General features: G+C 41.4%; 1 protein-coding gene across 15 annotated transcripts in view; it reads left to right on the forward strand.

The window, feature by feature from the left end:
- Positions 1-7,530: 7,530 nt before the first annotated feature.
- Positions 7,531-21,448, forward strand: part of obsl1b (obscurin like cytoskeletal adaptor 1b) — a 46,832-nt gene continuing 32,914 nt past the window's right edge. For 6 of the 15 annotated variants that reach the window (XM_049593285.1, XM_049593291.1, XM_049593294.1 and 3 more), the window contains exons 1-14: positions 7,531-7,864; positions 9,434-10,552; positions 12,095-12,364; positions 14,078-14,338; positions 14,483-14,794; positions 14,947-15,213; positions 16,407-16,682; positions 16,859-17,134; positions 17,397-17,672; positions 17,973-18,248; positions 18,591-18,863; positions 19,039-19,311; positions 19,416-19,490; positions 20,148-20,693. In XM_049593285.1, coding sequence (XP_049449242.1) covers positions 9,538-10,552; positions 12,095-12,364; positions 14,078-14,338; positions 14,483-14,794; positions 14,947-15,213; positions 16,407-16,682; positions 16,859-17,134; positions 17,397-17,672; positions 17,973-18,248; positions 18,591-18,863; positions 19,039-19,311; positions 19,416-19,490; positions 20,148-20,693 — 4,396 coding nt within the window. In that variant the 5' untranslated portion in view covers positions 7,531-7,864; positions 9,434-9,537. The remainder of the gene's footprint in view (positions 7,865-9,433; positions 10,553-12,094; positions 12,365-14,077; positions 14,339-14,482; positions 14,795-14,946; positions 15,214-16,406; positions 16,683-16,858; positions 17,135-17,396; positions 17,673-17,972; positions 18,249-18,590; positions 18,864-19,038; positions 19,312-19,415; positions 19,491-20,147; positions 20,694-21,448) is intronic. The other 9 variants (XM_049593286.1, XM_049593295.1, XM_049593296.1 and 6 more) reach the window with 9 other exon arrangements.

Consider the following 21,448-nt stretch of genomic DNA (forward strand, 5'->3'; position numbering starts at 1 on the left):
AAACTTAACAATCCAGTGTGTAGGATTCAGAGTTGGGTATAACGCGTAACGCGTTAGAGTACTTTGATTACTTTTTGCAGTAACGAGTAACCTAACGCGTTAGTTTGCTGTTTGAGTAATCAAATACATAAGTACATTTTCAAACAAGACATCAGTTACTTCCGTTACTTTTAGAACGCTGGTCCTTCAGCAACGGCTGTCGTTTGGTTCTAATAACGGAGATAACGTTAAACCTATCAGTCTGAAAGAAGCCACGGAGCTTGTGGCTCGATACGTGGTCGGAGAAATGCTGCCGTTGTCTACAGTGGAGTCTAAATAGGTGGAGTAGGACTCGCTGACAGACATATTTCAGACTCAGGACTTGCATTATGCCTGGTTCACGCTACACGCTGGTACTCACCAATTATCCCCGGTCGTCTTTCACGGAGAGCGTGATGTCATCGGGTTATTCTTGTCCTATTTTTATTACTTTCACTATTATTTGAGTCACTGTGTGTCTGTTCATGTGCCAGCCGACATGTTGTTGTAGTCACCTAAAAGCGTCAGCAGATGGCAGGAGCTACATTTGAAGCGCCATAAGTAAACTATCAAGCTACTGTATCTTCCACAGGAAGTTCTGAGAAATGTTTCAGAATAAAAGCCTGTTTAGAAAATGGAGGGATTATCTAGCCGAGGTTATAATGGGATTTTAATTTGAAACAAGTGTTGAGTTTGAAATGACGGTGCGATATGTTAACTTTACAAAGACAACGAAGCGGATAAAAAGTAAATATATAAACACACAGAGGGATTAATAAATAACGGACCGTCTATAATGTAGTTTGTTTCAAATGAAGCTGGGAGCCTCTGCAGTTGTGGTGAGTAAAAGCCCCGCTGCTATTTGTTAATGTTATTACTTTATGTCCGACCGTGAGGATGTGCCATTGTTTGCTAGCTTGATGCTAATGACAGTAACGTTAACTCAGCGGGTTGACAAAGTGCCTCTGCTGTTTCATCCCATCATTTTCCCTCTTTTACTCTGTTGTGGTAACATCCCTAGAGGAACTATCTAAAAGGCTGAGGTGTTGTTGATGTATAGTTGTCTACAGCAGTAGGTCACTCTGTGTTCCTATTGGTCAAAGTGGCGGCTGTGATGGGAGAATTGGATCTCAGTGAAGGGCAAGTGGTCCATAACTTTAATTTTGGAGACAAAAAATGTAGGCTTAGCGTCCTGTGGCCCATTGCCCAATAGGAAATGTAGAATACTCAAAAGTACTTTGAAAGTGCTTGAGTTACTTTTCTCAGGGAATAACGTTGGAAATACTTTTAAAGTAATTGAGTTACTTTACTCAGGGAGTAATGCAGTAAAGTAACTGGTTACTTTTTTTTTTTAAAAAAAAAAAGTAATGCAGTAATGTACTTTGATTACTTTTAAAGTAACCCTTACCCAACACTAGGATTTAGTGTCATCCAGCAGTGAGGTTGCAAGTCCACAACTAACTGAAACTCCTCCTGTGTACCACACGTGCAGGAGAACTATGGTGGCCAGTGCAATAATTCAAATGGCCCTATTTAGAGCTGGTGTTTGGTTTGTTCTTTCTGGGCTACTGTAGAAACAACATGGCAAACTCTGTGGGAGCGGACCTGCTCCTTATGCAGGTGTAAAGCGCTCACCCTCAGCTAATAAACACACAGCAACACCTGTTTTCAGGTGCTTATACAGTAATGAACACATAGTTATTAATATTATATTCCATTTCTGTCAACCCCCCCCCCCCCCCTGCATTCTGCACACTGGACCTTTAAAACTCCTGCTTTAAAGTTAAATCAGGTAACAAGATATGTTGTTTTATTGTTACACTAAACCATAAAATATTTTCCTGACCCATTAAGGTATCCATTATAAGTCTTGAATCCACATTGGAATCAGTTGCTTTATTGGATATCCCAAATGGTAGACATGGATTTTTAAATGCAAAATAACCCAATTGTCGAAATAAGTGTTGGCTTTGTGCAATTCTGCAAACCACAGCTATGTCACATTTGTATCTTATTATGTGGCGGATATGTTGAAACTTGGTTATGGTTAGGATTATATGTTTTGGTTTAATCTACATGGTTTTGGTGCTAAAATCACAACTGGAAATACCACAATGTCTCAGCGATGTCAACCAGTGTTGTTGTTTGGTGGTATCACTGGTCTGCTACTTGGCAGCCCTTGTTTCGCCTCCTCCTCCCGCTCAGAAACTCAGCACATATACATGTAATCAGAAAATTAGAAACGTTAATATGGTATGTATGAAACATACAAATGTAACGTATCAGTTGTTTGCAGAAACATACAATGCCAACATTTTCTTCTGGTGACTGGGCTGAAAATTTAGTTATTTGAGTTGATTTTTTAAAAAGATTTTTCAGTGCCTCTGTCTCTGTTTGTGTTATGTCAGGGTTCAGATAAATACTTTGTAAACTAGTCTGTCATTTGGCAGGTTGTCCAATACATAATCGTATTTGTTTTATAGGCACGCCAGTTGTCAAAAGTTGCTCAAAACATTTGAAGAAATCATTCCTCCGAGGATGGTTATGAGTGCAACATTCCAGTCCTGCTAACCCTTTACATTGCACAAAGAGTGAGTAACATGTCACTATGTATGCCAAATCACCTGACACCTAGGAGTGGTTTGTTTAGTAATCAATGGCCTTGACACACTTATTGATCTCTTCCATATTAGGTCATTTGCTACAATAGACTGTACACATAAATGGTTCACACTAACCCACTGTCCAGATCCTGATGGTCAACATCAACAAACTGTATTTTCTTGGCAGAGTCACTGTTGATGAAACAGCGATGGTAACCAGGTGGTCCTTCTGCTGATCCTGTCAGCGCTGTTCAGATTTAAAAGCTTCACACATCTGTCTAGTCCAGTGATTTACTGGTCTTGTGACAGGTGACAGTTTGACCCAAGTTTGTTTTCCATTATACTTCACCCCAAGTTTTTTTTTATTTGTTTATCAATTAACAGTTTTAATTTGAATGCGCTTTGTGGAACACAGACACGCTGAAAACATTCTCAGCATCCATGACTTTTGAAGCACTTAGGTAAAAGAGCAAACATCAAGAAAAACATGTCTGTGTTTGTGTAGAAGTGAAAGCATCAGATGCATTTTGAGACCTGGGACTGAGGAAATGGAGATATTTGATGGTATTTGAATGTATGGTGTTTGGAGAAACCTGTTTGAAGGAAAAAGATTTGAAATCTGCCCTTAGAGCGATGACAAAAATATATTTTTTTCAGCAAAGTATGAAAACATTATGTTTTTCTTGGCATGGTAAAATCAAACCCCTTTGTATTCTTACTCAATATAGCCCGAACACTTTTACTTAGATCTGATACAACATAAGAAAACACTATGCACTTGAATTTTGTTGTCAGTTCAGAACATGTAGCCTAAGTTCTGAAAACACAACAACCCTTTAAGTTGTTACTCAGTGGTAGGCACAAAGTGTTTCATAACCAGCTACAGAGGTCTGGGTTATATCAGATTACTCCCAACAGCTGAAATCAGGGAGGGGGGGAGTGTAGGGCTGTGGAGCCACTAAACAGCTGAAGGGACACTGCAGCCCATGCTGAGACTAGGCCTCACAAACACACAACAGTCTCACACACTGAAAAACCCTGGCCCACGTGCTGGCCCATCCCACAAGGCATAGGATCAAACACTGCCTACTGGCTCCTGTGAAAAAATGAAATGTAAGGTCAAACTGTATCAACTGTTGGATAAAGTCGTATAAAAGCAATTTAGGCCCTATGACCCCACACCGTACATACTGTAAATAAAATTATTGGTTGAATTAAAACTTAGTGGTTTACCACCTTGACTGCAGCTTACGAAGGAGACAAAATAGTGTAATGTTAGGAGGTCTAAAATATCTGACACCAACAAGGGAAAAGATTCAGCAGAGTTACAGTACTACTGTTCCAAAATCACCCGTGCTATTTCATTTTTATCTACCGTTTGGGTCAGACCTCCATCTTTGGCACTGAATTAATGATAGTATCACTACAGACACAGCTCTTAGGCGGATTCATACTTGCGCATCAGCTCTACGCTGTTGTGAGCACTCATACTTGTGTGGTGGTCTGTCTGTGATTCAAAACACGCAATGAACATGGCTTAATAGCAACAAATTCAAACACAAGATCACAAATCAGCTTCATTATAACTTGCAGCATTCACAGACAAAGTATTTTCCACACAAATACTACATGCTAATATTATTAGCATAGGCCTATGGCATTTTACATTATTAAAATTAGCCCAGTGGCTCGTGAACACCTCCTCTACTGAAATGAAACCAGGGACAACAGCAACATTTAACAAATGTAAGATAACGTTACAAATTTCGGGTCCATTACAGCTTACAAGTTCCATTGACAAAACAACTGTCTTATACTAAGCATGTTTTATGAACAAATACAACATGCTAACGTTATTAGCAGAAGCCTATGGCATTTTACATTGTATTAAATAGGCTAGCTAGCAGAGATTTCCTCTTTTCATATGAAGCCAGGATAAATCGCTCACAAGACATAAAATGTTATTTTGTGGTGTGTTTATTGTCCTCACAATTTGTTGTTTGTTATCTGTGAAATAAAAGTAAATAAAAGGTTTATTTCCACTGAGGGAAATGGTTTTCCAGCTTACAAAAGAGACAGGAGGTCTGTGTAGCTGTGACGTGTAGTTACATTTCTAAGGAGGTGCATGTCAGGCTACAGTGTAGGGTACGGCATAGATAGGGCATCGATTTGACTACAGGAATAAATCCCGCTTTACACAGAGATGTTAATGATGAATAAAATGATTTGCACAGCATAGATACTGACTGTAAGTCAGTACATTTACTCAAGTACTGTTCTCATAACTGAGGTACTTAACTTAAAGGTTCTGTATGGGATATGCATAAATATAGCAGCAAACCTTGCTGTGTAAAGATATCATGGAGTAATGGTGTCTGAGCAGAGACTGAAGTCATGCTATCTGTGTGTGTGTTGTAATCCGTGTTTCTCAGTCCAGCTGTGTGTGCATGTTAGGGCATATGTGTATCTCACTGGCTAGCTTATTGCCGCTGTTTTGCATTGTGCTCTTACAGCAGTTATCGCTGATTATGGCTTATACTGGGATAGCATTGTTGCGGAAGCACAGCACCCATCCTCCCAACCTGGTCTCGCTCCCAAGTCGTCGAAATCTCGTGTTTGGTCATTGAGTTTCAGCTTCAGACACCGACGAAAAAAGCTGTCTGAAAGAGAGTCTGAGCAAACGAAACAAGACACGTGTATCATTGAAGACATGAAAAGAAAAATGTTATAGTAGTTTAGCCTCCTGCTAACCGGAGTGGCTCATAGCTTTAGCTTCAAATTCATGTTTTTGCAGCTACTGTTGGTTAATGTTAGAGCCTCAAATCACAGTGTGCCCTCCGCTTAACCCCTCGCTGCTGCAGATCACTTGGCTAGGAGGAAAGCCTGTAGCAGCTCCACAGACGGACCCCGGTCAGGGCCCACAGCAACCCAAATCCAGCCAGCACAAAGCCAAGCTATGGAGCTCCAGACAGCCCCAACTCCCCACCAGATTTGCAAACTTTCTGTTGCTGCTGTTACACAGGTTAGACCCAGCTTTGCCGCTCCCTGCCACCCTGCTGTGACACCCAATGGTGAGGGATCTGCGTGTGCAAGCTGCTTCAGCAACTGATTGAAAGTCTATCTCTCTTTTGCTACTACTTTCCTCTTGAGGAAACAGTTAACAGCAGTGGGGAGTAAGTTGGAGGGACTGTGGGTGGCTAGCTAGCTAGCTAATTCTTGTCTCATTTGTGGTCTGATAAACGGAGAGAAAGAATGGGTGGGGCAAAGGAGGGGCTGAGCAAATGTGCTGCATGCAGTTCCACAACTAAATAAGGTTTAATAATCAAAGTATGGGAGACATTTGGTTACTGTATGAAACTCGTGCATATGCTTATGGTCATCTGGTGGGAGGGGCTTATGACAGAGAGGGGAAAGAAGTGAGCTGCAGTAGGAGGGTGTATCTTAATTTTTTTATTTTTTTTTTACCTTTTGCAGATTACTTCCTACCCCAGCTTTAAAATATCAATAACTAGAGCGCTTGAGAGCGCAGACCTCCACCAAGCAGCTCGGATTTCCCGCCATTTTATTATTTTATCCACTTCTCTTCAACTGATCACCACCAAAATTTTAGGAACCATCTGTTCCTTGTCCCATTATCAACCTTTCCTGACAAACAGACCAACGCCGGCGAAAACATAACCTCCTTGGCGGAGGTAATAATGATCCACTAATATAATAATGTAATGCAGACAGGATAGTAGCCATTTTCCTGGATACTTTTACTCATGATACGTTAACCCCATAGCACCCTTTGCCTAATCCTAATATTTTAAGATGAACTTGTGCTTAATGGTGGAAAACCATTAATAAAATATCAATAAATACATAAGTGAATATTAACATGTACAGTTAATACACATAAATGTAAAATATATATGTAAAATAGAATTTCAAAATGATAAATACATGCAATTATAAATGTACATTTTGCCTTTAAAAACAAGCTGAGATAAATAAATTGCCATGAGAGCCAAAAGTATCACATACAACAAAAATTAATACATGCAATTCTAAATTGCATGACAGTTTATTTCAGTCTGTCAGAGGTTCAAGAAATGCCTTAATTTTAAAGAGAATAAATTCCTGATCATTATTTCATGTGTCAGGTCCCTGCCACTGCCCTTATAATTGCATGCATCTCACATTATGCTACTCAGCTAATCAAATCTGTGCTTTCTATCAGAAATAAACACATTTCCCACTGCCTTTAGCCCTAATTGATGCTGACAAAAATGACATCACAACATTGCTTGCCTCAAGCATCAACAGCAAACAATGTGTGTGAATCAGTAGAGTGAAGTTATAATGGTACAGGGAGCAGCAGCAGCAGCAAAGGCTTCCCCCTCTTCTATCCCTTGTAATTAATAAATTATGTGAGGCTGGACTGTTTTCAGAATTGCACATGCTGATAAATATAGACCTGTTGAGGTTAACTGTTTATAAACAACATCAGCTCATAATTTCATGTTATTTTGTTTTATTTCTGTCATTATGTATTTAATGTCTGCTGATATTTACCAGCCTGATGAGAATACACCATGAGATGGACATTTCTGAGCCATGACAATATCTGTAACAAGTCACACTGGCTTCCAGTACTGTGTCTTAGTCACAGACTGTATGACTGGGGAACAACCTGTAAAACAAATGTTGGATGATGTTGGAATGAAGGTGAACTTTAAAATATTTGGAGACCAGAGGCTTGCTCTTCTCCTTAGATTTTTATTGCAAAGCCTCAAGTAAGCTAAGCAGTCTGACATGCACTGGCCACCTGAACTATCTTTAGCCCCTGCTGGCAAGTGAATGGAAGTGCCTGACTTATCTTCACTGCTGTCATCGAGGCAGCCAGTATTTTTAGGGGACAGCAGCAGCTGCAAAAGCATTTAACGGTATTCCACGAACAATGACACTTGGGGTGTCTCAGGCCTGAACGACACAGAGATTGGGGAACCACTCTGAAGTTGTTAAACAAGAAGCTGGTGTGGATACTGAAATTCTGTTTTCTATTCCTCCTACCGGACAAAAATCTATAAAGATGAACTGGAGTACAACTTGGGACCTCTGAGGAGAGCATGTGTCTGGATCTGAAGTCAACTTGGGACATTACTCAGCCTTCAGGAGACGGGTGGCATTGCTTCTTACCTCAAAGAGAGATTGCAAGTGCGGAATGTATGTTGACGGTCGTTCCCGGCGACTGAAGCGAGGTAGGTCATGTGAGGGGTACACAGCACAGCTTCACAAGGGGCAGAGGTCATTCCAATTAAATCAGACAAGTAAACACAGGGGTTAATCTCCTCTCTTTAAACCTCCGGAGGGAATATTTAAGACACTTTCAACGCAATGTCCAAACTCTGTCAATAAGACATCTTACAAAACTGCTTTTATGCAACTTATAGAATTCATTCAAACACCTCATTATATCAAGCAATAGATTCAAGGATTATATAATAAATACAAAATAGATTTTTATCACTATGCAGTTGTTTGATTGTTAAGCAATTAAAACTGTTAGATTAAGCTTTCTCTTTTACATCAATATTTAAATTTAATTGATAAAACATTTTAAGGGTTGGCTAGAAAAAGTAATCAAAGAGAAGCTGTGTTTCTTTTTCAGTCTGCATGCGTCTGCGTAATACCTTAAAAGGTGTTAAAGAATACAAGACTGTATTGTTCAGTTCTCCAGTATTTGACCATGGGTTGTTTTTGTGTTTGAATAACAATATTTTATTATGAATAGTATAATAATTCTTATTAATCATTATATTTATATTGTTAGCAAATGTTTCAGTTAATATGATCAACAACTGGGTGGCTTCAAAAACACTATCCTGAGATTACCTTCTTTGAGACCTGAAACTGTGTTTCATGCATCCAAGAGGGCTGAGTTACAACACTCTGTGGGAGCTGTCCCAAAACACATAAACTCAGTTTACTAATAAATATGTTCTCTCAAGCTCAGAGGCTCCACAAGGAAAACTATAGGCAAAGAATGAGCTTACACAGATGTTAAAAAGAGGATTATTGTGTTCAGTGGGGGAGACTTACAAACTATAGTATAAACAACATTTCTGTGATTGGCTAACTGATATTTACTTATGAATATGAGGACTGACAGAGCAGCCAAAGCATGTGATGGCAGCTCTTTCAGGAAAGTCTTACTTTGAATGTCACCGTGAAAATTATTTTCATTTTAACAGTGACATATGATCGGCATATTTTGACTGCAAGGTCTCATGGGTGGGCAGACTGTGATTTTCGGCGTGTGTTTGTGTGAGCACGCGGGTTTCAGAACCTTCTTTGTGATACCTGACACACACTCCCTCTCAGGTCTTTATTTAGGGCGTACTATATTAAGCACTTTCCCATTGAAATACAGCACCAGCTGTACTGGCTATGTGTTGTGGCTGCTGTTGCAATAGGGCTAGGCTGCCCCCCCTCTCACTGCTAGCCTGTGTTTTTCTCTCATGCAGACAGATCTAATTCAATTAGCCCTAATAATCATACCATCCGTTTGTGCTGAAACACATGCATGTGAAGGAGGTAGGGGCTGAGTGTTTGAATGACACAAGTTTTATTTTCCATTCCAAAATATGAGGGTTCTTTACCGTCTTACTACAAGGCTAAAAGTATAATTTTATCTCCTATACAGTTATTTCATGTAAGGTTGAATAATCTGGCGACAATGTAAGGAAAAATTACATTTTAGCTATTTCTATGCTCAATATTATCTCAATCTGAAGTGGTTCAATATTAATCTGTTATATCTCTTTTAGAAATTTGCAGTTCAGAGGTCGGACTGTCTTCCCCCAGTGAGTAACCACCACTTAGTACTCTGCTGGACTGCTGACGGTGAAGTGAGGCCGACAACAAAGCAGATATGGATGTGTTCGGTGGGGCACCACGTTTCTTGGCCTATCCAAGACCTGTGGTGGTACAAAGTGGAACTGACGCAGTCCTAAAGTGTCAAATTGGTGGTGATCCAAGGCCTGCAGTTATCTGGGAGCGAAACAATGAAAAGATTGACCCACAGGGGCGATACCGGGTCTTTGAGGATGGAAATGTTTACAATCTTATCATTTCAGCTGTGACCACAGAGGATAGTGGCCAGTACATATGCAAAGCAAAGAACAGCATTGGTGAAACATATGCAGCTGCCACACTGAAGGTGGAAGGTGAAGCACAAGAGATGGAGTTACGAGAGGAAAATAAGCCACGATTCCTCATCAAGCCCCTCTCCACTCGCGCCGGTCGTGGGGATGATGCTGTCTTCTCTTGTAAGCTCTGGGGAAACCCGCGACCAGAGGTTGTTTGGGAAAAGGATGGCAGGAAACTCAATGAAATATTTGAAAGCACACATTTCAATGTGGGCTTCCAGGACGGTGGATGGTTCCAGCTCAAGATCTTTAAGACTCGTGCTCCAGACGGTGGTGTATATACATGCAAAGCCAGAAATGAGTTTGGGGAAGCGTTGGCAGGAGCTGTGTTGCTGGTTGATGCAGGCCCAGGACATGAGGACGAAGGGAATCGTAACGGCTACACGAATGGTCACTGGAAAGGCCATCAAGGAAAACAGAGGAGTGGTAGGCAAATGCCAAACCGGCTCAGAGACGACACCATGACCAAGTCAACTAAAGTGAAAATGTTTGCAGTGACAGAGGGTAAACATGCCAAATTCCGCTGCTTTGTGACTGGGAAACCCAAACCAGAAATCATTTGGAGGAAAGATGGCAGGCTGATACTGTCTGGAAGGCGTTATTTGTTATATGAGGACAGAGAAGGATACTTCACACTTAAAGTTCTGTACTGTAAGCAGAAGGATAATGGAGTTTATGTTTGTGCTGCGTCAAATACTGCCGGACAAACCCTCAGTGCTGTACACCTCTCCGTAAAGGGTAAGTCAAGATCATTATCAGGGGCTTCAGCATTTCAGTTTTGTAAAATGTGAAGAAAAATCCGTACACATGAAAGAGTAAAGGCAGACATGGTGGCAGCCTGTGAGGCTTTTTGCAGCGAGTAAAGGAGTGAGTGAGGGTGTGGAGTGTTCTTGGATCAGATTTCTGTCCATTTGATGCTCGGATGATGTCAGTGAGATGTCTCCAAAGAGGTACTCTGAGATCATTTATTGGGGTAGGGCCAGACAGGGAAGGCAATATTAAACTTTAAAAAGTGTTATGGTGGAATGATGATTCTTTAAAATGCTAATATAATGTGCTTCACTATGCATACATCTTACAAACAGGTACACCATAAAGAAATAGTGTATTGATTGGTTAAAATCAATATAATAATAAAAACAATAATACATTTCCTACCAAAAACCTAATTTAATTATCTAAGTACATACTTGAGTGGTACAATTAAGATTATTCTCTCAGTGTGTGAAGCAGATAGTAACAGAAATGAGCAATGCTGACCAAAGCAAATAACAGCACCAGCTGTATTCAATAGCATACTAATGCTTATTGTATGACACATGTTCCTGCTGACAAATGTCCACTTAAGAAACTCACTGACGTACAAGTAAAGTATATGGCTGTGTTTGATCAGTCAGTTGAATTCATTAAAGAGCAGGTGCATTAAAAGTCATTCAGTCCTGGTCCATTGGTGGATAAATGAAACATAATAATGGTCTGAAATTCAACCCAGGAGACATCTAAACAGGCAAAGTTCATCAGCTTGTGGTGGATTCCAACAGCAGTATGATGTCTGCAAAGTCACTTAGCTTGTGAAAGGTCTGGGGGGGCGTCCATGTGATTGAAGTCTTTGGGTAGGGGATCATATTTCTCACATGGCCCAGAGAAGTCCAAACTCATGGCACCAACAGACAGCATTGTACTGTGTCATTCAGAGATAAAGAAAGTTATATTGGGGTGGGATTAATGGCCAGTGGTGTCTAGTGGCTGGATTTAAAGTCGACTTATTTGGAATATGGGTAAATGTATTTCATCAGTTGTCTGTGTGTTTTACATAAATTGGAATTAAAACATTAGTGAGATAAGGAAATGAAGAGCTTTGCACACAGACTACTAAATACAGTCCACATTCTTTTGTTTACAACTGTCTGGTACTGTCTGATGGTGTCAGTTACAAACAGTTTATTTCCTATCTAACACCCTGATGTGTTAATGACCCCTCCATTCCTCAACTAAATGAGCCACTTGTCTCGTGATTTTGCTCATCTTGTTTGCTTCAGTGGAATTTACTGCCAAATATATTTCAATTTGCACTGTTTACTACAAGGACACAGATGATGTGCTGTGTAAGTTTTCGCCAGGTCGACTTGCCTGAAGAGTTTAGATTGATCAAGTAACACTACTGCTTTTGATAACTTGTTAAGAGGAACATCTGAAGCTAGATTTTTAACTGCATTTCTTTATTAGGAAATGTTATAATGGCTTAATCAAACCGGTGTGCTTCCTCCTCTTTGGTGCCAGAGCCGCCTGTGCGGTTCAAGCAGCCTCTCATTGATCTAGAAGTATGGGAGCGAGATTTGGCAATTCTCGAGTGTGAAGTTCCAGAGGACTCTGTTCCCATCACATGGTATCTGGAGGACAGACGACTGCAGCCAGGGGCCAAATATGGAATGGAGGAGTGGGGAACAAAACGGCGACTAACTATCCGTGACATCGGAGTTGACGATGATGGGATTTACCTCTGTGAGATGCCTGATGGGGGCAGAAGCATTGCAGAGGTAGCTGTGAAAGGTAAATCAGGATGAAATAAAAAAGCACCATGAAAAATACAAAAGCACATGATAAAGCAACCAAATTATATTACTTTATTTTCAGACTGTGGTACCTTTACAGTCGGATGTCTCAGTTTTTGTGAGGTAATTTGACTTTGGGAAAGCACTTTGTGTGATCTTACTTTTCATCTTTGTTCTTTCAACCAGTGCCAATTGGGAAACACTATATGATAGTCCATTATGAGACTTTGCTTCTAAGCAAAACATAGCATCATTCGTTCAGAAAATATAAGTGAGAAAGCCCCGTGGCAGAGTAGAGCAGGTGGAAGTGGTTGGACGTGTCAACAAAACATTGAACTTTACCATGGGAGACAGCTCTTCAATTTGCGATATCTACCAACAGTCAACAGTTTCTTATAACCCTTGACCTCAACTGTGCCCTAACCCTGACCAATTTATTATTTGTTCAACCTGGTCTCACTCTGCAGACGCCAAAGTCCTGTGACTTCTGGCGTCAGACACAGTCGAAAAAAGCTGCCCTTTCACGTTGGCATAATATTCGGCCGGCCCATCGGCGTCAGGGGGAAATGCAGGGTGAGAAAAGAACTAAAGTTAAGACGGCGAAAGTGCGAATAGGGTGGGTGGGAAGGCTGGTGGATGGGTCCAACAACCAGCAACTTTCATCTGGGAGGCCAGTGTTCAATTCCAGTAAGATTGTACCAAACCCTGTTGTTTTTACCTACACCCAACCACGTGCTTTTGTTGCCTAACATAACCACATGCATTTGCTGTTGAGGGAAAAGAGATGTCAATTTGCCATGTTGTACCAACATAGTGTATTTATTTTGACAGAGACTGTATGCAAACTGTACATTTCCTGTGAAAACTGAAGTGTGTTTTGAAAAATGACAATGCATATAACAGGCAGATAGTACCTTGCATGTCGTATCTAGACGTGGAAAGTCCGTGATCAAATGTGATAAAGTCAGAGTGGGACTGTGTTGATTTGTTTTTGTTGTTGTTGTTGGGTTGTTGTTTTTTTGACAATGAAGGTCGACTAATCTTAACAATGTCATAATTTTAACTAAGACAGTGATCTCTTCCTTGAACTGATGAGGTCATTTTATTGCCTAAGCCCAACCAAACCATTACCGTAGCAGAGTCAGATCAGAAGAGAGTTTTATTTTTTCAATGCTAATTATATAAAATTGATTATATACGTGGGGGCGGCACAGTGGTGTGGTGGTTAGCACTCTTGCCTCACAGCAAGAGGGTTGCCGGTTCGATCCCAGGCGTGGGAGCCCTTCTGTGTGGAGTTTGCATGTTCTCCCCGTGTCAGCGTGGGTTCTCTCCGGGCACTCCGGCTTCCTCCCACAGTCCAAAGACATGCAGATTGGGGACTAGGTTAATCGGAGACTCTAAATTGTCCGTAGGTGTGAATGTGAGCGTGAATGGTTGTTTGTCTCTATGTGTCAGCCCTGTGATAGTCTGGCGACCTGTCCAGGGTGTACCCTGCCTCTCGCCCGATGTAGCTGGGATAGGCTCCAGCCCCCCCGCAACCCTCAAGAGGATGAAGCGGTTAGAAGATGAATGATTATATATGTGATGCACTGATAGATTATTACAAATGACATATTGTCAAATTATTTGTGGGGTCCTTGTTTTCCATTAGGTAATCAAAATCCAGCTAATGTGCTAAGGATTCACTCACTGTCAAAGTGTTTCTTTGCAGGGACAATTTTGCGGAAGCTTCCAAGAAAGGTGGATGTATTGGAAGGTGAAAATGCAGCCTTTTGTGTTGAAGTGGAGAAAGAGGAAATGGACATACATTGGTACAAAGATGCCATTGAGCTTCGTGAAACGCATCAGACCATCCTTAAGTCCTTTGGTCGAACTCACATCCTAGTTTTTGTCAATACAATGCCCCAAGACTCTGGCCTTGTAACTTTCCTTGTAGGCAGATCCAAGACTTCCTCTCAGCTAAGAGTGAAAGGTAGGGTCCCTCATCTGTAGATTGTAGCATTCCACAAAAGTATATCAATAAAATATCAGTGTGTCACTTCTGAAATTGATCAACATTTAGCGGATAATTCAGTCTAAAGAGACACTGATAAATAAAGGGTTTCTCCTATTTCAGCGGCCAGACATTGTCCTCCCAGTTGTCCAGTTGCTGTGCAGATCAACACAGAGCGTGCTAATGCAGCTCTTCTCTCATGGGTTCCTGCTCAGGACTCACGAAAGAACCCTCCATCTGGATATGTGCTTGAACGACAGGAAGTGGGCACTGGCTCACAGGAGTGGCTACAGTGCCTGACTACCGACTCTGCAACCTCTGTAGAGATTCTTGGTGACAGTGTACCATGTGAGGCTGATTATCGATTTCGCATCTGCAGTGTGAACAAGTATGGGAAGAGCAACAATGTTGAGTTCCCTAGAGCTGTTCACTTGGGTAAGTTCAGTTATCCTAAAACAGCTGTGCTGAGTCAATCCCGTGTGGGTGGGTGTTTTTTTTCTTTGTTTGTTTGTTTTTGATTAATGAAATCTTTATTTGGTTGAGGATATTGCTTGCTATATCACAGATAAACGGATTCTCTATTCCAGTTCCAGTTGCCAGAATACAAGCTCCCTTACAGGATGCCTTGGTGCCTGAAGGGCAAGATGCCCTCTTCTCTATTGAGCTCTCTGCTTCAGTTATTGGTACATGGTTCTTAAATGGTACTCAGCTTCAGGAAGATGAAAGATATTCCATGCGTCGGTCACGAACACACCAATCTCTTCGCATTCGAGGAGTACGGGATACAGACAATGGAGCTGAGATCACATTTATTGCCTATGGCATTCGGGATTCTGCAGCCCTGTACATTCAAGGTATGTATGGGTCACTGCCATAATTTACTGTGTGTCCCAGTATGCCTAAGATGCATTGTGTTGTTTTTGTTTGTTTGTTTGTTTGTGTGTTTTGTTTTAATTGGAATTTGGACAAATTTGCAAATAATGTTTGGTACCAACAATGCATAATCACTCTTAACTACCGTAGCCTATACTTCATTATTGTGAATGACAAGACCAGCCCATTCTCATTCCGAAGTCGTCAAATATTGCTGCTTTGTCAGTGATTTACAGTGTAAGACACCTGATGCCAAAAGCCACCTTTCACTGTGGTATGATACTACGCTGGTCTGCCGGACAGCATCTGTCAAGGCAGTATGATACGTGGTATGATATGCCGCTGGATAGGGTTGGGTCAGTATGAGGTATTACCGACTTGATACGGTTTTGTGAAAAACCGCATGAAGTCGGTAATACCTGATTTTCGCCACTTGGGGGGCGCAATTGACTCATTTAAAATAAAAAACAATCATAGGACAACAGAGTGACAGTAACACGTTGTTTCTTTTATTCCTTACAAATAAATTTTGCAGCTTACTCAATCAGTGCAAACAAGGGTTGCCTCCTTCGTCTGGCTCAAAGCCAAAGTGTTGCCATAGTGGCGCATTCTTTGATTTCTTCGAGACTAAATTGTCCGCCATTATCAACTCCCCAGGCTACAGTAGAGGCTTCGGCGCTCTGCATGCGTTCCGCCTGAGTATGCGGTCCGGTCGGTCTAAAAAACAAAAAACCCGGTCCAAGACGGAGTATCGAACCGAATTGGTATTACCGAGAACCGACCCAACCCTACCGCTGGACAACATCAGGTTGAAACGCTGCCAGTAACAACATATTTCTAGTAGCTGGAAAATCTCTATAGGGCAGATGGGAGGGATGGAGGATGGGTCCAACAAACGAGTTTCACCCAGGAACCTGATGTTTGCTTCCACAATGATTGTAGAGCCAAACTGTGATGTTTTTTTGTAAGCCTAACCATGTGATTTTGTGACATCCTGGCATAGGTAGCGGTATCTTGGAACGTCAACAGCAGACGCAGAAGGACACCTAGGGCATAATACGTGTTGATGTGAAAGGCCAATGACAAAGCAGTGATATGTGACGACTTGGGATTAAAGCATGTTGACAAGACTCTAACATGTAAAACGTTCTCCTTGTTTTTCTAAAATTTGCAGCTCCTCTCGTGAAGTTTTCACCAATGTCAGAAATGGATCGAAACAAATTTGTAGAAGTTGGGATCCCCATTGTGCTCTACTGTGAGCTGTCGGACCCTGCAGCTCCGGTGCACTGGTACAAAAATGGGGTGGAATTACAAACAATGGAGGGTCTGCATATCCAATCAGAGGGCACCATGAGGAGAATTGTCATCCAATCAGCAGAGTTCTCACATTCGGGAGTGTATTGCTGTGATGCCATTGATGACGTCATCCGGTTCAATGTGGAAGTCGAGGGTGAGTGGAGTGAGTTTCTAACAATACTGGTGTCCTTCACTAACCATTTTTATTGTCACCCCCCCACCTTTTTTTTCTTATTTAAAAATGCATTTAGTCTCCTCTTAAAGTCTAACTTATCAAAACATATAAGATTTACAATTTAACAATCCATGAAACTATCTAAATATCCATAGCCCCACCTCTGAGGTTTTCAGCAATTCCAGATGTTGAGAGGAACAAAACCATCGAACTCGGCTGCCCCATTGTTTTATGCTGTGAGCTCTCAGATCCCTCTGCCCAGGTGCACTGGTACAAAGATGGGTCAAAGCTCCATCCTCAAACTGGAGTAGATATTCTAACTGACGGCTTGGCGAGAAAACTGATTGTCCATTCAGCAGAATTTTTCCACTCTGGGTTATACTGCTGCAAGACAAAGGGTGACGCCATCACATTCAGTGTGGACATAAAAGGTGATTGGTTTTACCTTTAGTGATGTGAAACATTAACAAGCTCCTCCTCAGCAAAGCAACTAACTCTGATGATACTTTTATATGTTGTCTTTTGCCTTTCTTCTTAGCACTCATAAGAAGTGCAGCTACTCTGTCACCTTTTCTTTGACTGCATTACAGCATGTTAGCAATTGAGTTGTCAGTAAATAGATTATGATGAATCACCTTAAAGGCTGGCATGAGGTTGATTGAAGGTTGACATAAGCTCTAAACATATCTGTAGCTCCACCTGTGAAGTTCTCAGCAATTCCTGAAGAAATGAGGACCAAGTCGATCGAAGCAGGCTGCCCTATTGTACTCCAGTGTGTGGTGTCGGATCCTGAGGCCCACGTTTGCTGGTGCAAGGATGAAATGCAGCTCATTTCAAACACTGGATTAGAAATCCACTCAGAGGGCAACACAAGGACATTAGTTGTTCAGTCTGCCGAGCTGTGCCACTCTGGTGTGTACAGATGCACCACACAGGATGATACCATGGAGTTTCAAGTGGAGATCAAAGGTGACTTTATCCTTTTTACCTTGTGCGTTAATATTATAACCCCACCTCCTCTTTCTAGATGCCACTAATAATCCCCGCTTGTACTGTATGTGGTTTGAAGGACTGTTTCATGCATATAACCTTAAAGACCTGTTAATGCACTAGGCAGTTATTAGGTAGAATAATTCAATTTGCAATTGCTGTGCCCTGAATTTAAAGCCTCGACAGCCTTTTAATTTTCTGCTCAGCAGTAACATTTCTGCAAGGTATCCATTTCCACAGCCTTGATTTTATTTAGCTGTCCTGAATTCCCATTGCTAGCTATACCAGTGACGTACTCGCCTATCTTTGATGTTGAGAGAACCAAGTCACTTGAAGCGGGCAAACTTTTGGAGCTGGAATGCGAGGTTGCAGACTCCACTGTGCCTGTCTGCTGGTATAAAGATGGTGTAAAGCTCTCCTCGCAGAATGATTGGGATATACAGAGTACAGGCACGGTGAGCAGAGTCATTATCCCATCTGCTGAGCTCCTGCACTCAGGGCTATACAGCTGTGAAACCTCTGATGACACTTTTCACTTCCCTGTGGATGTCAAAGGTGATTTTTATTTAAATTTGCTGAATCTTAGAGCAAATCCTAGAGCTTTCTGGTGACATGATGCAATTAACATTTACTATATGCATATCTGTCTGTCTGTGTTTTAGTGGTGTTTTGTGTGAAGTTATAACTATCTTAAGTCATGGTAAATAACCTCTACTGACAAAATGAAAATATCTATGTAACCCTTGAAAATGTGAGTTTTTCTCCTTGAATTTGGTCTGAGATATTAAAAAAGATTGGTTCCCCATTTGGGAAAGCTGAACCTATAACCCCTTTCTTATTCAGAGTGTACATATGCACTGTTGAGTCCGCAATTATAATATGAATCATCATCTTTAGCTCCAACGCTGCCGTTGTCGCCCTCGCCAGAGGTTGTGGAGACGCAGTCACTTGATGCAACCTGCCCAACTGAACCAACATGTGAAACCTCAGACCCTGCTTTCCAGGTGTCATGGCAGGAGGATAAAGAACATGATTCTAATAAAGAGCCTGACTTTGAAATGGAAGGCATCAAGAAGACCCTTGTTATTGAACCAACTCATCCTTCAAACTCTGGAGCATACTATTGTGCAACAGCAGATGATGTTGCCCAATTAATAGTAAACAATCAAGGTGATTTTGCAAATGTGTTTCCAATTTTAGTTAGGACTAACTCTTTGTGTAGTCTGTCTTCTTATTTGTTGTTACAGTGCAGAGCTAATATCTGTGATAGTTTTGATAGTATTTATTTGAAGTCACTAACATCTAAGATGTACACTGAAATTATACCCCCAATGATTGTCTGTAGTGCCACCTCCGACATATCTGCTTGATCCTGATGTTGAGAAGACTGAGTCTGCTGAAGCGGACTGCCCAATTGTTCAGCAGTTTGAGATTTCAGATCCCATTGCCAAAGCCTGTTGGTACAAAGATGGAACCCCGATCTATCCAAAATGGGAAGCAGACTGTGAATCACAGAGCAGCAGCCAAGCTGTGCCCCTCCAGTCATATGACTTGTCTGATGACGGGAGGTTTGGCTGTGAAACATCTGGTGATGCACAGTTAAATGTGGACATGAAAGGTGGTGTTCCACATTGTACCTGCACAAATAAGAATCAAGTATTTAGCTATATACATGAAGCCATCACCCAGCTCATTGTTTTCTCTTTGGCTTTGTCCAAACAGCAGAGCAGTGTCACTATGGTGACGAGATTGGTGAGATAGCTGATTCATCTGTCCAATACACTGTGGATGTCGAAGGTGATTTGATATATTTCAACATCAGTCATCCATCTTAACCCAGCACATAAATGCCACTAACAATAGTGGTGTTAGCTCAATCATCTGAGGCATCTGCATTATTTTTCCTTTTCAATATTGCTTTTTGTCATATTGAATCCTGGTCTCATGTCATTTCCTGCAGTGTTTGGCTCTTAATCAACATGTGGGTGTTAAGTAGCTGCGTAGCTGCTCCTTATACTAACATACATGTTGTGTTTGTTAAATAATTCTTCATTTTAACAGCCATCTTTGCTTGTAACAAGCAGCTTACCACTCTTTAAATCCATCTTATGTCTTATTCATCACCAGATCCTCTCATTCACATTGCTGCCCTGAACCTTTCACTGTTGCAATGACAACGAACTCTTTTCAAAGACAAGAAATTTATGTACTTTTTAGGTTTTTAGGGTGTTAGTGTACATACTGGTGGTACCCCAGTATTAGGAGTCAGTTGAATGGGGAATTATAGGAGCTCAATCTCAGACCAAACCTGGTCGATCTTCTTGTTTGTCTTTGCAATGAATTATCCCATAACTCCATGCTAACCCACACTGATGTAAAATTCTGTTATGAGAAGAAGTGTTGAGACCATCAACCACTGAAAACCTTTCTCTGTGTACATCACAATGCTTATAGCTACATCGCCAAGGCTCTCTTCTGACCAAGAAAAGAAGTCCACTGAAGAGGCTTATGCTGCTGAAGTTGACTGCATGTCCTCAAAATGCAATTCTGGCACCTTCTGTGACAAGAGAGGAGATACTCAGACAAATGAAGAACATTCCAGGCAAATGCCAACTTCTCAGTCGACATATGAACATATAACTGACTGGATTACGACTAAACAGCCAAAGGAGCTCTCCGACAGTCAACGAACTACAAATGCCCAATCTCCAGTTTACTGTAACTCTGAAAAGCCAACAATAATGCAATCTGACACACACCATCACATGAATAAGCCCACAGAATCACAAGGTGAGGAGTTAATTTACTACCTACAGCATGCAGAAGCCCCATCTGAAGAGCCTGATAATTCTCTGCAGACAGCTTTTCAGACAGATGAGATCTGTCATATTCTACAAACTGCAGCTGTTGAATCAGAGGAATCCACTCTCAAGACTCTAACTGTCCAATCAGAAGAGCTGCATAGTTCAAAACAGATGCGGACTGTCCAGTCAGAGCTAGGTAACCCCCTGCAGACTTTACCTGCCCAGTCAGAGCACTTTACTAACCACTTACAGATTTCAACAGTCAAATCAGACAAGTTCTGTGACTCCTTAAAAGCTGCAACTCTGCAGTCAGAGGAGTCCTTTAAATACTCACACACTGGAACTGTCCAATTAGAGGAGTCCTTTAACTCCTCACACACTGCAACTGTCCAATCGGAGGAGTCCTTTAAATCCTCATACACTGGAACTGTTCAATCAGAGAAGCCATTTAAATCTTCACACACCTCAGCTGTCCATGTAGAGGAGCCTTTTAAATCTGTACAGACTGCAACTGTCCAATCAGAGAGGCCCTTAAAATCTGTACGGACTGCAATGGTCCAATCAGTGGAGCCCTTTAAATCTGTACAGACTGCAACTGTCCCATCAGAGGAGTGCTTAAAATCTGTATGGACTGCAACGGTCCAATCAGAGGAGGCCTTAAAATCTGTACAGACTGCAACTGTCCAATCACAGGAGCCTTTAAAATCTGTACAGACTGAAATGGTCCAGTCAGAGGAGTGCTTAAAATCTGTACAGACTGCAATGGTCCAGTCAGAGGAGTGCTTAAAATCTGTACAGACTGCAATGGTCCAATCAGAGGAGCCTTTTAAAGCTGTACAGTCTGCTATGGTCCAATCAGAGGAGCCTTTTGAATCTGTACAGACTGCTATGGTCCAATCAGAGGAGCCTTTAAAATCTGTACAAACTGCTATGGTCCAATCAGAGGAGCCT

This window comes from Epinephelus fuscoguttatus, linkage group LG13, assembly GCF_011397635.1.
Source record: "Epinephelus fuscoguttatus linkage group LG13, E.fuscoguttatus.final_Chr_v1".
Classification (NCBI taxonomy): domain Eukaryota; kingdom Metazoa; phylum Chordata; class Actinopteri; order Perciformes; family Serranidae; genus Epinephelus; species Epinephelus fuscoguttatus.